At 61.8% G+C, this 15638-nt stretch overlaps 1 protein-coding gene across 1 annotated transcript; it reads right to left on the reverse strand.

The window, feature by feature from the left end:
* Positions 1-9413: 9413 nt before the first annotated feature.
* Positions 9414-15106, reverse strand: LOC125080558 (wiskott-Aldrich syndrome protein homolog 1-like). The gene is made up of 4 exons (XM_047694403.1): positions 14701-15106; positions 14108-14267; positions 13625-13843; positions 9414-9616 (listed from the first exon to the last, which is right to left on the reverse strand). The coding sequence occupies exons 1-4, from the start codon at positions 14833-14835 to the stop codon at positions 9414-9416; spliced, it is 717 nt and encodes a 238-aa protein (XP_047550359.1). The 5' UTR covers positions 14836-15106.
* Positions 15107-15638: the final 532 nt, after the last annotated feature.

The raw sequence follows: 15638 nt of genomic DNA on the forward strand, positions 1-15638 counted from the left end.
ACATTTGCCTCTACCTGTCTGGGGATGCCCGAGGTCATGTCCCCACATGGGATGGGGTGGGTAGCTCTCCCCAAGGATCGGAGGGACTCTCACCGTCCAAGCAAACCTCATGGGAGGGTCGGGGCTTGCCTAGGACTGGAGGGACGCTCTGCTCCTTGGACTCTGTACCCGTCTTTTGTCCTGGGCCAGTCCCTGCCTCTCTTGACCCCAGGTTCCCAACTGTCCCTGAGGGTTGGGCATGGAAATGCTTGAACTTGGCCGTTCCTCCAGGGGTAGGTGGAGGTGGAGGAAAGGTGCGCCAGGCACACAGACCTCCATTCCGGAGGGCCAGATGTGCCCAGGAGATCTGCCCACAGCACCTGTACCATGGCCCAGCCTTGCGGTGGATGTGTACGCGACCCATGGCGCTGTCCCTGACGGGTCCCCCATGTTCCCTCACCACTGCCAAGTGCCCTGTGGCCCCGAAGTCTGCTGAGCCCCAGAACCATGCCTACCCTGGGAAGCAAGGCTTGGGGTGCAAGGCCAGGCGGGGTGGACATCTGGGGATGCCAAGGTCACCGAGCACCCCCCAGCCAGCTGGCCTGGAATTCAGAATCCCTCCCAGGGTCCTGCTCAATGCGGGGTTGAGCCGGAGGACGTGGAGACATCCGTGGAGGCCAAATCAGGGCAGGGAGATCAGTGGGCCCCTTCAACTTCTCCTCTCTCCCTCTGCTTGGTCTTCCTGGTTGTACCCTGGGACAGAGGTCCAGCCAGTCCTTGGATTGAGCCCTGGCTTGAGTCAGTGGGTGGGAAGGAGGAAAGGGGAGGTTAGGGTTTGGGTTAGGGGTTTGGCTTAAGGTGAGGGTTACAGTTAAGCTTAGGCTTAGGGTTAGGGTTAGGGTTAGAGGGTTAGGGTTAGAGGGTTAGGGTGAGGGTGAGGGTTAGGGTTAGGGGGATATGGTTAGGGTCAGAGGTTAGGGTTAGGGTTAGAGGGTTAGGTTTAGGGTCAGGGTTAGGGTCAGGGTCAGGGTCAGGTCAGGACCAGGGTTAGGGTCAGGCTCAGGGCCAGGGCCAGTGCCAGGGCCAGGGTTCGGGTTAGGGTCAGGGTCAGGGTCTGGGCCCGGGTTAGCGTCAGGCTCAGTGCCAGGGCCAGGGTCGGGGATAGGTTTAGGGTTAGGTTTAGGGTCATCGTCAGTGTAAGGGTCAGGGTCAGGGTTAGGGTCAGGGTCAGGGCTAGGATTAGTGTCAGGGTCAGTGGTAGGGTCAGGGCCAGACTCTGGGTCAGGGTCAGGGTTAGTGTTACGGTTAGGGTCAGGGTTAGGGTTAGGCTCAGGGTCAGGGTCAGCGTTAGGGTCAGGGTAGGAGTTAGGGTTCGGCACAGGGTTTGGGTCAGGGTCTAGGTCAGGGTCTTGGTCAGGGTTAGCGTGAGGATTACAGTTAGGCTTAGGGTTAGGGTCAGGGTCAGGGTCAAGGTCAGGGTCAAGTTCAGGGTTAGGGTTAGGATTAGGTGTAGGGTTAGAGTTAGGGGTAGGGTTAGGGTTAGGGTTAGGGTAGGATTAGGGTTAGGGTTATAGGGTTAGGGTGAGGGTCAGGGTCGGGTTAGGGTCATGGTGTGGATAAGGCTGAGGCTCAGGGTCTGAGTCTGGGTCTGGTTCAGGGTCAGTGTTAGGGTCACGGGCAGGGTTAGGCTTAGGGTCAGGTGTATATTTTGGGTCAGGGTCAAGTTTAGCGTCAGGGTCAGGGTCAGCGTCTCTTTCAGGGCCTGCCTTCGGGTCAGGCCAGGGTTAGGGTTAAGGTCAGGGTTAGGGTGAGGATTACAGTGAGGCTTAGGGTTAGTGTCAGCGTCAGGGTCAGGGTCAAGGTCAGGGTTAGGGTTAAGGTCAGGGTCAGGGTGAGGATTACAGTTAGGCATAGGGTTAGCGTCAGGGTCAGGGTCAAGGTCAGGGTTAGGGTTAGCGGTTAGGGTTAGGGTTAGGGTTAGGGTTAGGGTTAGAGGTAGGGTTAGGGTTAGGGTTAGGGTTAGGGCTACGGTCAGGTTAGGGTTAGGGTTAGGGTTATACGGTTAGGGTTAGGGTTAGGGTTAGGGTTAGGGTTAGGGTTAGGGGTTTGGGTTAGGGTTAGGGTTAGGGTTAGGGTTAGGGTTAGGGTTAGGGTTCGGGCTTCAGGTTCGCCTTCCGGTTTGGTTTAGGTTTAGTATTGGGGTTCTGGTTCGGTTTAGGATTATGCCCTAACGGGGCCTAATGGTGGCTCGGGGCAGGTCCATCTGTCCTCCCAGTGCTGACCTTCCTTCTTCTTGGCCCACTGTCAGCCCGGATCCTCTCCACCTCCTCCTTATACATTTATGAATGTCCCCAGGAGCAGAGTGGCAGGAGTGGGGTCTCAGGAGGGCCTCTCCTGTGCCCCAGACAACACTGAGATACTAGCCACAGGACATTCTGTCCTGAGGACTGGGTTGCGGATCCCATCCATCTCCTTTGGCATGAACATTGTTCCATTGTCTGCTGTCTCCACCACTGCTGTGCCAAATCCTACTGAAAACACATCTGTGACAAACCGAGCCAGCGTTTCTGGGGGTGAGTCACGGGCTGAGCCCTGCTAGGTGATAGGTGCACCTGTGGCCTGGGATGGGTGCCGCTCACCGTTGTGCTAGACAGGGGTGCCTGTTCCCCTTCTCTCCAGGGGACCTGCATTGGACGTCTGCTTCCCCACGTCCTCCCCGGGACTGCTGGTCCCCAGACCCGACACCTGCCTGTCGGAGGGTGACCAGCACTGCCTCCCCAGGGCTTCCTTTGCCTGAGTCCTTCCCCGGGAGCTCCTGCATCTCCTGACACATCCTCCCTGTGTGCCTGTCGTCCCCCTTGAACTTGCACGTGTTTCGTCTCTGTCCCTGTCTCTGTCCCTGTGGGACCCAGTGACTTGGAGCATGGATCGGAGCAGACCCATGGGAAACCTTTCTCTGGCCTAGGGTTGTGAGTGATGCTTTTGCCCTCTGCGGTGTGTCTTCCAGCTTGCTGCATTTGCCTGGTTTCTGTGGGGGCCACAGGAGGAAACAGCCGTGTCCTGTCTGGGGACCGACTGTGGGGTCCCAGCAGGAACAGGGGTCTTGGCCCCAAGATGGTGCCCAGAATTCCTAAAGGGGTCCCTAGGATGACATCTCCTCTGTAATCCATTGGGCGTTTCCACATCCAATAAGGGCAATTCTTTTTTTTTTTTTTTTTTAACATTTATTTATTTGACAGAGATCCCAAGTAGGCAGAGAGGCAGGCAGAGAGAGAGGAGGAAGCAGGCTCTTCACGGAGCAGAGAGCCTGATGCGGGGCTCGATCCCAGGACCCTGGGACCATGACCTGAGCCGAAGGCAGAGGCTCTAACCCACTGAGCCACCCAGGCGCCCCCCAAGAAGGGCAATTCTCTGTCCAACAGAGAAACAAACCAAACGAGTGCCCTTTGACCATCGGTGCAGACACAAAGACACCTGTGGAGGGATTCCACTTGCAGAAACCTCCAGAACACGTGCAGGAACAGAAAGAGAAAGCAGCTCCGGGATTGTGAGGGGCCGGGCTGGGGGAGCGATGGGCAGGGAGGGCTTGGGCTCGGGGTCTCCTTTGGGGAAGGAGCTATGCTGCAGCGAGGTTCTGGGGTGTGGTGGCCCGGCGTTGGGAATGGACTTCATGCTCATGACGTGTTCAGGGGAAAACAAGTCCTTTTATTTAAAATAAATAATACACAGCATATAGGAGATGGACGGCGACGATAACGGTGACTACATACAGGAGAGGAAGAACACAGGGGGAGGGGAGGAAACATAGTGGGGGGATGTCGGAGTCAGGGGATGGAACTGATGGTACTTTTATGGGGAGATCTCCCCGCAGAGTTGTGGGCTCTGGAGGCGGGCCTGGGAGCCCCACAGGAGAAGGTGTAGGGGCAGGGGTTGGGCTAGGGGCGGGGATAGGGTCAGCAGTCGTGGCCAGTGCAGGACCCAGAGCAGGAGCTGGGTCAGAGACAGGAACAGGAGCACAGGCCAGGGCAGGGAAAGGAGCAGGAGCAAATGATAGGGACTGGGTCTGGGGCAGGAACAGGGGCCTAGGCAGGGGCAGGGGAAGGGATGGGGGCAGGGGAAGGGATGGCGGCAGTTGAAGGGGAAGAAGCATGGGCAGGGTCTGGGTCTGGGGCAGCAACAGGGGCGCAGGCAGGGGAAGTGGAGGCCGTCCTGGCAGGGGCAGGGGCAGGGGCAGGGGCAGGGGCAGGGGCAGGGGTAGGACCTGGGTCAGGGGCAGGTGCAGGGGCAGTGGCCCTGGGAGGGAGAGGAGAAAGGACAGGGGCAGGGGAAAGGGCAGGAGCAGGAACTGGGGCAAGTGCATTGGTGATGAGTGGTGCAGGGTCAAGGGCAGGAGCTGGGTCTGGGGTAGCAACAGGGGCACAGGCAGGGGAAGGGGAGGCCGTCCTGGCAGGGGCACTGGAAGGGGCAAGGGAAGAGGCAGGAACAGGGGTAGGACCTGCGTGTGGGGCCGGTGTAGGGGCAGGTGCAGGGGCAGGACCTGGGTCTGGGGCAGGTGCAGGGGCAGTGGCCCTGTCAGGGAGAGGAGAAGGGATAGGGGCAGGGGAAGGGGCAGGAGCAGGATCCGTGGCAAGTGCAGGGGTGATGGCCGGCGCAGGGTCAAGGGCAGGAGCTTGGTCTGGGGCAGGAACAGGGGCACAGGCAGGGGAAGGGGAGGCCGTCCTGGCAGGGGCACGGGAAGGGGCAAGGGCAAGGGCAGGAACAGGGGTAGGACCCGGGACTGGGTCTGGGGCAGGTGCAGGGGCAGTGGCCCTGGCAGGGAGAGGAGAAGGGATGGGGGCAGGGGAAGGGGCAGGAGCAGGATCCGTGGCAAGTGCAGGGGTGATGGCCGGCGCAGGGTCAAGGGCAGGAGCTTGGTCTGGGGCAGGAACAGGGGCACAGGCAGGGGAAGGGGAGGCCGTCCTGGCAGGGGCACGGGAAGGGGCAAGGGCAAGGGCAGGAACAGGGGTAGGACCCGGGACTGGGTCTGGGGCAGGTGCAGGGGCAGTGGCCCTGGCAGGGAGAGGAGAAGGGATGGGGGCAGGGGAAGGGGCAGGAGCAGGATCCGTGGCAAGTGCAGGGGTGATGGCCGGCGCAGGGTCAAGGGCAGGAGCTTGGTCTGGGGCAGGAACAGGGGCACAGGCAGGGGAAGGGGAGGCCGTCCTGGCAGGGGCACGGGAAGGGGCAAGGGCAAGGGCAGGAACAGGGGTAGGACCCGGGACTGGGTCTGGGGCAGGTGCAGGGGCAGTGGCCCTGGCAGGGAGAGGAGAAGGGATGGGGGCAGGGGAAGGGTCAGGGGCCGGAGCTGGGGCAAGTGCAGGGGTGATGGCCGGTGCGAGGTCAAGGGCAGGAGCTGGGTCTGGGGCAGGAACAGGGGCCCAGGGAGGGGTCTGGGAAGGGGCGAGACCAAGGGAGGATCTGGGTCAGGGGCCAGAACAGGAGCACAGGCAGGGGCAGGGGAAGGGGGAGCGGCAGGAGCAGGGGTGGGGGCAGGAGCAGGAGCAGGAGCAGGAGCCAGCTCTCCGTGGACAGCATCAGCATCTCCGTGGGCAGGCGCCCCGTCGCCTGTTGGCTCCCGGTCTCCTGCCGAAGTGTCTCCAGGCACCATGTCCCCCTCGGGAGTTGCTGAAGTTGGGAGTGGGTCTAGCTCCTCCGCTGGAGTAGCTGTGAGAGGAGAGAAGGTCAGCCGCGGGCCTGCCTCTCCCTGCGGCTTTGCAGACACAGAGCCCAGCCCAGGGCCTCCCGGAGAAGCCGCAGCCACGAAGGAACCCTCACCGGGACATCTCCCCGACTGTAGTCCACCCCCTGGGTGCTCCGAGCCAGGTCGTGGCTCCTGGCCCCACACCAGCCCATGGGGGGTTCTGCCTGTGGGGCCCGGCACCGACCCCTCCCCACACAGCCAGGGGCACCCCATCCCAGCCTTCTCACCCTCGGACGTGGCCTCCGTGGGCTCCGTGTCCCGGAACGCAGTCCAGTGGAGTACCGCGGGCAGTGGTCTGGGAGGTACGGGAGGCCTTCCCAGGACCGGGGACTCCTGGGTCAGGGAGGAGTGCGTGTCTTCCCGCCTCCTTCCTCTTTCATCCGTGGCCTGCCAAGGCAGAGACGGGGAGTGTGCAAGAGGCATCAGAGCCCTGCCCGGCCATCCCCACCGTCCTCCCGCCCAGCGCCCCAGCTTCTCCCGGATCCCACGCAGACCTGCGCGTGCACAGCCCCGCACCTGGGTCAGTGACCCGTCCCTGCAGGGTCTCAGGATAAACCCTGGGCAGAAGGGTGCGGCCCCCACCCCCCGTCCCAACTAGCCAGCCTTAACCTGGGGTGTGAACATGACCTGCCCACCAGGCATCTGACCCCTCATCAGCCTGCTCCTGCTCGGGCATCTCCACCCCAATGAGCTCTCTTACACACACACACACACACACACACACACACACACACACACACACACGGGGAGGAGACCTGGGGCTACCCGGGTCGATCAGAAGGTGTGGGGCTGGCTGACTCTGAGCCTCCCGGTGTCACCTTTGGATTCTTCTTCCCAAAGGGCCAGAGGCGTCGGAGAGCCCCGACACGACCTCCCCAGCGAGGCGACGTGTTTGGCGGGCGAGCTCTCCTCCGCCCGCGTCCTCTGGACTTCGGTAGGCAGCACAAGAACATGTCGCTTCCTTGAGGTTGTCCAAGGAAATGAGCCGGGCAGGGGGCTTTTCTCTGGAATGTGGGTGCCTGGATACGTGGGTTCCAATTCCGTTGGGCTCTGTCGTCAGGGAAGTGAGGTCACCCCTGCCTGGGGGCTCCTTACCCGACTTCCTCCTCACACCAGAGCTCCCTGAGGGCGCCCCTCCCCCAGCTGCTCAAGGCTCACCCTCCACCCCGTGCCCTGTCTATACAGTGAGCCCCACACGGCCTCCCCACAGCCCCTGGGAGGCCTGGGTGCAGCTGCTGTCCCCGCTGTGGGGGCACAGAGCTGGCTTCAGACCGGGTTCCTGCTCCTGCCCAGGACTGTGAGCCCGGACACACCCTGTGGCTCTCAGTCTCCCCGTCTGCACATTGGGGGTGTTCTGGCTTCTCCTTCTAGGGATGCCATCAGGGGTAGGACCTCTGCATAGGTTCCATCCCCGCTCTCCCAGGAGGCTGGTGCACACACCTGGCAAGGCACGGGGGAGCCAGGGGCTGGGCGGGGGCATGGAACACAGCCCAGAGGGGCCCGGATCTGCTCTGGGATCCAGGCAAAGCCACCCTCCTCCTGCCTGGGTCCCCTCCCCCGTGGCAAGGTTGCAGTGCATGGCTTCTGACCTTGGTGACCCAGACTTCCCGGGGCTCCCATTAGGTTGAGGTCCAAGGGCCTCGTCTGCGCCCATGGGCTGGGCAGCTCCCACAGTGGTTCCCGGGCATTCCCGAATCCGTCCTCCCGGGGTGGATGGCCCGTGGGACTGAGAAGGGGACAACATGTTTGGCTGCCATTTCCCAGCTGATTGAGGAAAGTCTGTGACTTCTCCTGGTTCCCTGTCTCCTGTGTTCAGTGTCTGTGTCTGTCTTTGTCTTGGTCTCTGTGTCTGCGTCGGTCTCGGTTTCTGTGTGTCTCACAGGAGCAGGATCTGTGGGCTCCAGGGGTGATGGGAGAAACCTCAGAAGTCTCCCTTGTCCCCGTTTCCCTCTCCTGTGCTGGTGCTTGGTCCCTAGCTAAGGCCTTCTCCCCCTGAGCAGAGCACTGACTCTGGAACCTCTTCCCAATGGGGACCCTGAGGCTGCAACGAGGAGGGTCCTGACCTTGATCCCCAGACCAGGGCTCTAGTGCTCTGCCACCTTCTGCAAGCCCACAATGTCAGCCCCCCGAGCCTCCAGGCTGTCCTCTGCTCAGAAGGACCTCGAGGGAGTCCAAAGCATTTTCCCAAGACTGGGAGCACAGTGGGTCAGGGAGAGAGATTCAAGGCCAACAGGCTCTTCTAGCAGCCTGTGGGAGCCTAGGGACACCCTGTCTCTATGGCCCCATTGATAGAAGAGGAAGGGGAGGCCTTCGGTGTTGTAGCCCTGTCCACACTGGGGGGGGGGTACCTCTTTCTACTTCCCGCAGTCCAGGGTGGTGATGGACACCAGGCCCCAGACCCTGTCCTCACCCAGTGTCCTGGCGAAGCCCCTGGGCCTCTTGGGGACCCCTTGACCTTCAGCCCGTCCTGTCTCCCCTCCCCATGCTATGGATCTCAGTCCTTGCCAGGAGTCCTGAGGCCCCTGACCCCATGGCCCAGCTGTGTCCAACCTCTTTCTTCTTTCCTCCTTGTTACCCACCATCTTCCCAGGGTGTCTCCCCCTCTGACGCCTAGCTGGGCAGAGTGGTGTGTGTGTGTGTGTGTGTGTGTGTGTGTGTGTGTGTGTGTGTACGTGCACGCGCTCAAGCACATTTGCCTCTACCTGTCTGGGGATGCCCGAGGTCATGTCCCCACATGGGATGGGGTGGGTAGCTCTCCCCAAGGATCGGAGGGACTCTCACCGTCCAAGCAAACCTCATGGGAGGGTCGGGGCTTGCCTAGGACTGGAGGGACGCTCTGCTCCTTGGACTCTGTACCCGTCTTTTGTCCTGGGCCAGTCCCTGCCTCTCTTGACCCCAGGTTCCCAACTGTCCCTGAGGGTTGGGCATGGAAATGCTTGAACTTGGCCGTTCCTCCAGGGGTAGGTGGAGGTGGAGGAAAGGTGCGCCAGGCACACAGACCTCCATTCCGGAGGGCCAGATGTGCCCAGGAGATCTGCCCACAGCACCTGTACCATGGCCCAGCCTTGCGGTGGATGTGTACGCGACCCATGGCGCTGTCCCTGACGGGTCCCCCATGTTCCCTCACCACTGCCAAGTGCCCTGTGGCCCCGAAGTCTGCTGAGCCCCAGAACCATGCCTACCCTGGGAAGCAAGGCTTGGGGTGCAAGGCCAGGCGGGGTGGACATCTGGGGATGCCAAGGTCACCGAGCACCCCCCAGCCAGCTGGCCTGGAATTCAGAATCCCTCCCAGGGTCCTGCTCAATGCGGGGTTGAGCCGGAGGACGTGGAGACATCCGTGGAGGCCAAATCAGGGCAGGGAGATCAGTGGGCCCCTTCAACTTCTCCTCTCTCCCTCTGCTTGGTCTTCCTGGTTGTACCCTGGGACAGAGGTCCAGCCAGTCCTTGGATTGAGCCCTGGCTTGAGTCAGTGGGTGGGAAGGAGGAAAGGGGAGGTTAGGGTTTGGGTTAGGGGTTTGGCTTAAGGTGAGGGTTACAGTTAAGCTTAGGCTTAGGGTTAGGGTTAGGGTTAGAGGGTTAGGGTTAGATGCTTAGGGTGAGGGTTAGGGTTAGGGTTAGGGGGATATGGTTAGGGTCAGAGGTTAGGGTTAGGGTTATAGGGTTAGGTTTAGGGTCAGAGTTAGGGTCAGGGTCAGGGTCAGGTCAGGACCAGGGTTAGGGTCAGGCTCAGGGCCAGGGCCAGTGCCAGGGCCAGGGTTCGGGTTAGGGTCAGCGTCAGGGTCTGGGCCCGGGTTAGCGTCAGGCTCAGTGCCAGGGCCAGGGTCGGGGATAGGTTTAGGGTTAGGTTTAGGGTCATCGTCAGTGTAAGGGTCAGGGTCAGGGTTAGGGTCAGGGTCAGGGCTAGGATTAGTGTCAGGGTCAGTGGTAGGGTCAGGGCCAGACTCTGGGTCAGGGTCAGGGTTAGTGTTACGGTTAGGGTCAGGGTTAGGGTTAGGCTCAGGGTCAGGGTCAGCGTTAGGGTCAGGGTAGGAGTTAGGGTTCGGCACAGGGTTTGGGTCAGGGTCTAGGTCAGGGTCTTGGTCAGGGTTAGCGTGAGGATTACAGTTAGGCTTAGGGTTAGGGTCAGGGTCAGGGTCAAGGTCAGGGTCAAGTTCAGGGTTAGGGTTAGGATTAGGTGTAGGGTTAGAGTTAGGGGTAGGGTTAGGGTTAGGGTTAGGGTAGGATTAGGGTTAGGGTTATAGGGTTAGGGTGAGGGTCAGGGTCGGGTTAGGGTCATGGTGTGGATAAGGCTGAGGCTCAGGGTCTGAGTCTGGGTCTGGTTCAGGGTCAGTGTTAGGGTCACGGGCAGGGTTAGGCTTAGGGTCAGGTGTATATTTTGGGTCAGGGTCAAGTTTAGCGTCAGGGTCAGGGTCAGCGTCTCTTTCAGGGCCTGCCTTCGGGTCAGGCCAGGGTTAGGGTTAAGGTCAGGGTTAGGGTGAGGATTACAGTGAGGCTTAGGGTTAGTGTCAGCGTCAGGGTCAGGGTCAAGGTCAGGGTTAGGGTTAAGGTCAGGGTCAGGGTGAGGATTACAGTTAGGCATAGGGTTAGCGTCAGGGTCAGGGTCAAGGTCAGGGTTAGGGTTAGCGGTTAGGGTTAGGGTTAGGGTTAGGGTTAGGGTTAGAGGTAGGGTTAGGGTTAGGGTTAGGGTTAGGGCTACGGTCAGGTTAGGGTTAGGGTTAGGGTTATACGGTTAGGGTTAGGGTTAGGGTTAGGGTTAGGGTTAGGGTTAGGGGTTTGGGTTAGGGTTAGGGTTAGGGTTAGGGTTAGGGTTAGGGTTAGGGTTCGGGCTTCAGGTTCGCCTTCCGGTTTGGTTTAGGTTTAGTATTGGGGTTCTGGTTCGGTTTAGGATTATGCCCTAACGGGGCCTAATGGTGGCTCGGGGCAGGTCCATCTGTCCTCCCAGTGCTGACCTTCCTTCTTCTTGGCCCACTGTCAGCCCGGATCCTCTCCACCTCCTCCTTATACATTTATGAATGTCCCCAGGAGCAGAGTGGCAGGAGTGGGGTCTCAGGAGGGCCTCTCCTGTGCCCCAGACAACACTGAGATACTAGCCACAGGACATTCTGTCCTGAGGACTGGGTTGCGGATCCCATCCATCTCCTTTGGCATGAACATTGTTCCATTGTCTGCTGTCTCCACCACTGCTGTGCCAAATCCTACTGAAAACACATCTGTGACAAACCGAGCCAGCGTTTCTGGGGGTGAGTCACGGGCTGAGCCCTGCTAGGTGATAGGTGCACCTGTGGCCTGGGATGGGTGCCGCTCACCGTTGTGCTAGACAGGGGTGCCTGTTCCCCTTCTCTCCAGGGGACCTGCATTGGACGTCTGCTTCCCCACGTCCTCCCCGGGACTGCTGGTCCCCAGACCCGACACCTGCCTGTCGGAGGGTGACCAGCACTGCCTCCCCAGGGCTTCCTTTGCCTGAGTCCTTCCCCGGGAGCTCCTGCATCTCCTGACACATCCTCCCTGTGTGCCTGTCGTCCCCCTTGAACTTGCACGTGTTTCGTCTCTGTCCCTGTCTCTGTCCCTGTGGGACCCAGTGACTTGGAGCATGGATCGGAGCAGACCCATGGGAAACCTTTCTCTGGCCTAGGGTTGTGAGTGATGCTTTTGCCCTCTGCGGTGTGTCTTCCAGCTTGCTGCATTTGCCTGGTTTCTGTGGGGGCCACAGGAGGAAACAGCCGTGTCCTGTCTGGGGACCGACTGTGGGGTCCCAGCAGGAACAGGGGTCTTGGCCCCAAGATGGTGCCCAGAATTCCTAAAGGGGTCCCTAGGATGACATCTCCTCTGTAATCCATTGGGCGTTTCCACATCCAATAAGGGCAATTCTTTTTTTTTTTTTTTTTTAACATTTATTTATTTGACAGAGATCCCAAGTAGGCAGAGAGGCAGGCAGAGAGAGAGGAGGAAGCAGGCTCTTCACGGAGCAGAGAGCCTGATGCGGGGCTCGATCCCAGGACCCTGGGACCATGACCTGAGCCGAAGGCAGAGGCTCTAACCCACTGAGCCACCCAGGCGCCCCCCAAGAAGGGCAATTGTATGTCCAACAGAGAAACAAACCAAACGAGTGCCCTTTGACCATCGGTGCAGACACAAAGACACCTGTGGAGGGATTCCACTTGCAGAAACCTCCAGAACACGTGCAGGAACAGAAAGAGAAAGCAGCTCCGGGATTGCGAGGGGCCGGGCTGGGGGAGCGATGGGCAGGGAGGGCTTGGGCTCGGGGTCTCCTTTGGGGAAGGAGCTATGCTGCAGCGAGGTTCTGGGGTGTGGTGGCCCGGCGTTGGGAATGGACTTCATGCTCATGACGTGTTCAGGGGAAAACAAGTCCTTTTATTTAAAATAAATAATACACAGCATATAGGAGATGGACGGCGACGATAACGGTGACTACATACAGGAGAGGAAGAACACAGGGGGAGGGGAGGAAACATAGTGGGGGGATGTCGGAGTCAGGGGATGGAACTGATGGTACTTTTATGGGGAGATCTCCCCGCAGAGTTGTGGGCTCTGGAGGCGGGCCTGGGAGCCCCACAGGAGAAGGTGTAGGGGCAGGGGTTGGGCTAGGGGCGGGGATAGGGTCAGCAGTCGTGGCCAGTGCAGGACCCAGAGCAGGAGCTGGGTCAGAGACAGGAACAGGAGCACAGGCCAGGGCAGGGAAAGGAGCAGGAGCAAATGATAGGGACTGGGTCTGGGGCAGGAACAGGGGCCTAGGCAGGGGCAGGGGAAGGGATGGGGGCAGGGGAAGGGATGGCGGCAGTTGAAGGGGAAGAAGCATGGGCAGGGTCTGGGTCTGGGGCAGCAACAGGGGCGCAGGCAGGGGAAGTGGAGGCCGTCCTGGCAGGGGCAGGGGCAGGGGCAGGGGCAGGGGCAGGGGCAGGGGTAGGACCTGGGTCAGGGGCAGGTGCAGGGGCAGTGGCCCTGGGAGGGAGAGGAGAAAGGACAGGGGCAGGGGAAAGGGCAGGAGCAGGAACTGGGGCAAGTGCATTGGTGATGAGTGGTGCAGGGTCAAGGGCAGGAGCTGGGTCTGGGGTAGCAACAGGGGCACAGGCAGGGGAAGGGGAGGCCGTCCTGGCAGGGGCACTGGAAGGGGCAAGGGAAGAGGCAGGAACAGGGGTAGGACCTGCGTGTGGGGCCGGTGTAGGGGCAGGTGCAGGGGCAGGACCTGGGTCTGGGGCAGGTGCAGGGGCAGTGGCCCTGTCAGGGAGAGGAGAAGGGATAGGGGCAGGGGAAGGGGCAGGAGCAGGATCCGTGGCAAGTGCAGGGGTGATGGCCGGCGCAGGGTCAAGGGCAGGAGCTTGGTCTGGGGCAGGAACAGGGGCACAGGCAGGGGAAGGGGAGGCCGTCCTGGCAGGGGCACGGGAAGGGGCAAGGGCAAGGGCAGGAACAGGGGTAGGACCCGGGACTGGGTCTGGGGCAGGTGCAGGGGCAGTGGCCCTGGCAGGGAGAGGAGAAGGGATGGGGGCAGGGGAAGGGGCAGGAGCAGGATCCGTGGCAAGTGCAGGGGTGATGGCCGGCGCAGGGTCAAGGGCAGGAGCTTGGTCTGGGGCAGGAACAGGGGCACAGGCAGGGGAAGGGGAGGCCGTCCTGGCAGGGGCACGGGAAGGGGCAAGGGCAAGGGCAGGAACAGGGGTAGGACCCGGGACTGGGTCTGGGGCAGGTGCAGGGGCAGTGGCCCTGGCAGGGAGAGGAGAAGGGATGGGGGCAGGGGAAGGGTCAGGGGCCGGAGCTGGGGCAAGTGCAGGGGTGATGGCCGGTGCGAGGTCAAGGGCAGGAGCTGGGTCTGGGGCAGGAACAGGGGCCCAGGGAGGGGTCTGGGAAGGGGCGAGACCAAGGGAGGATCTGGGTCAGGGGCCAGAACAGGAGCACAGGCAGGGGCAGGGGAAGGGGGAGCGGCAGGAGCAGGGGTGGGGGCAGGAGCAGGAGCAGGAGCAGGAGCCAGCTCTCCGTGGACAGCATCAGCATCTCCGTGGGCAGGCGCCCCGTCGCCTGTTGGCTCCCGGTCTCCTGCCGAAGTGTCTCCAGGCACCATGTCCCCCTCGGGAGTTGCTGAAGTTGGGAGTGGGTCTAGCTCCTCCGCTGGAGTAGCTGTGAGAGGAGAGAAGGTCAGCCGCGGGCCTGCCTCTCCCTGCGGCTTTGCAGACACAGAGCCCAGCCCAGGGCCTCCCGGAGAAGCCGCAGCCACGAAGGAACCCTCACCGGGACATCTCCCCGACTGTAGTCCACCCCCTGGGTGCTCCGAGCCAGGTCGTGGCTCCTGGCCCCACACCAGCCCATGGGGGGTTCTGCCTGTGGGGCCCGGCACCGACCCCTCCCCACACAGCCAGGGGCACCCCATCCCAGCCTTCTCACCCTCGGACGTGGCCTCCGTGGGCTCCGTGTCCCGGAACGCAGTCCAGTGGAGTACCGCGGGCAGTGGTCTGGGAGGTACGGGAGGCCTTCCCAGGACCGGGGACTCCGGGGTCAGGGAGGAGTGCGTGTCTTCCCGCCTCCTTCCTCTTTCATCCGTGGCCTGCCAAGGCAGAGACGGGGAGTGTGCAAGAGGCATCAGAGCCCTGCCCGGCCATCCCCACCGTCCTCCCGCCCAGCGCCCCAGCTTCTCCCGGATCCCACGCACACCTGCGCGTGCACAGCCCCGCACCTGGGTCAGTGACCCGTCCCTGCAGGGTCTCAGGATAAACCCTGGGCAGAAGGGTGCGGCCCCCACCCCCCGTCCCAACTAGCCAGCCTTAACCTGGGGTGTGAACATGACCTGCCCACCAGGCATCTGACCCCTCATCAGCCTGCTCCTGCTCGGGCATCTCCACCCCAATGAGCTCTCTTACACACACACACACACACACACACACACACACACACACACACACACACGGGGAGGAGACCTGGGGCTACCCGGGTCGATCAGAAGGTGTGGGGCTGGCTGACTCTGAGCCTCCCGGTGTCACCTTTGGATTCTTCTTCCCAAAGGGCCAGAGGCGTCGGAGAGCCCCGACACGACCTCCCCAGCGAGGCGACGTGTTTGGCGGGCGAGCTCTCCTCCGCCCGCGTCCTCTGGACTTCGGTAGGCAGCACAAGAACATGTCGCTTCCTTGAGGTTGTCCAAGGAAATGAGCCGGGCAGGGGGCTTTTCTCTGGAATGTGGGTGCCTGGATACGTGGGTTCCAATTCCGTTGGGCTCTGTCGTCAGGGAAGTGAGGTCACCCCTGCCTGGGGGCTCCTTACCCGACTTCCTCCTCACACCAGAGCTCCCTGAGGGCGCCCCTCCCCCAGCTGCTCAAGGCTCACCCTCCACCCCGTGCCCTGTCTATACAGTGAGCCCCACACGGCCTCCCCACAGCCCCTGGGAGGCCTGGGTGCAGCTGCTGTCCCCGCTGTGGGGGCACAGAGCTGGCTTCAGACCGGGTTCCTGCTCCTGCCCAGGACTGTGAGCCCGGACACACCCTGTGGCTCTCAGTCTCCCCGTCTGCACATTGGGGGTGTTCTGGCTTCTCCTTCTAGGGATGCCATCAGGGGTAGGACCTCTGCATAGGTTCCATCCCCGCTCTCCCAGGAGGCTGGTGCACACACCTGGCAAGGCACGGGGGAGCCAGGGGCTGGGCGGGGGCATGGAACACAGCCCAGAGGGGCCCGGATCTGCTCTGGGATCCAGGCAAAGCCACCCTCCTCCTGCCTGGGTCCCCTCCCCCGTGGCAAGGTTGCAGTGCATGGCTTCTGACCTTGGTGACCCAGACTTCCCGGGGCTCCCATTAGGTTGAGGTCCAAGGGCCTCGTCTGCGCCCATGGGCTGGGCAGCTCCCACAGTGGTTCCCGGGCATTCCCGAATCCGTCCTCCCGGGGTGGATGGCCCGTGGGACTGAGAAGGGGACAACATGTTTGGCTGCCA

The sequence above is a fragment of the Lutra lutra genome, chromosome 11 (genome assembly GCF_902655055.1).
Source record: "Lutra lutra chromosome 11, mLutLut1.2, whole genome shotgun sequence".
NCBI classification, from domain to species: Eukaryota; Metazoa; Chordata; class Mammalia; order Carnivora; family Mustelidae; genus Lutra; species Lutra lutra.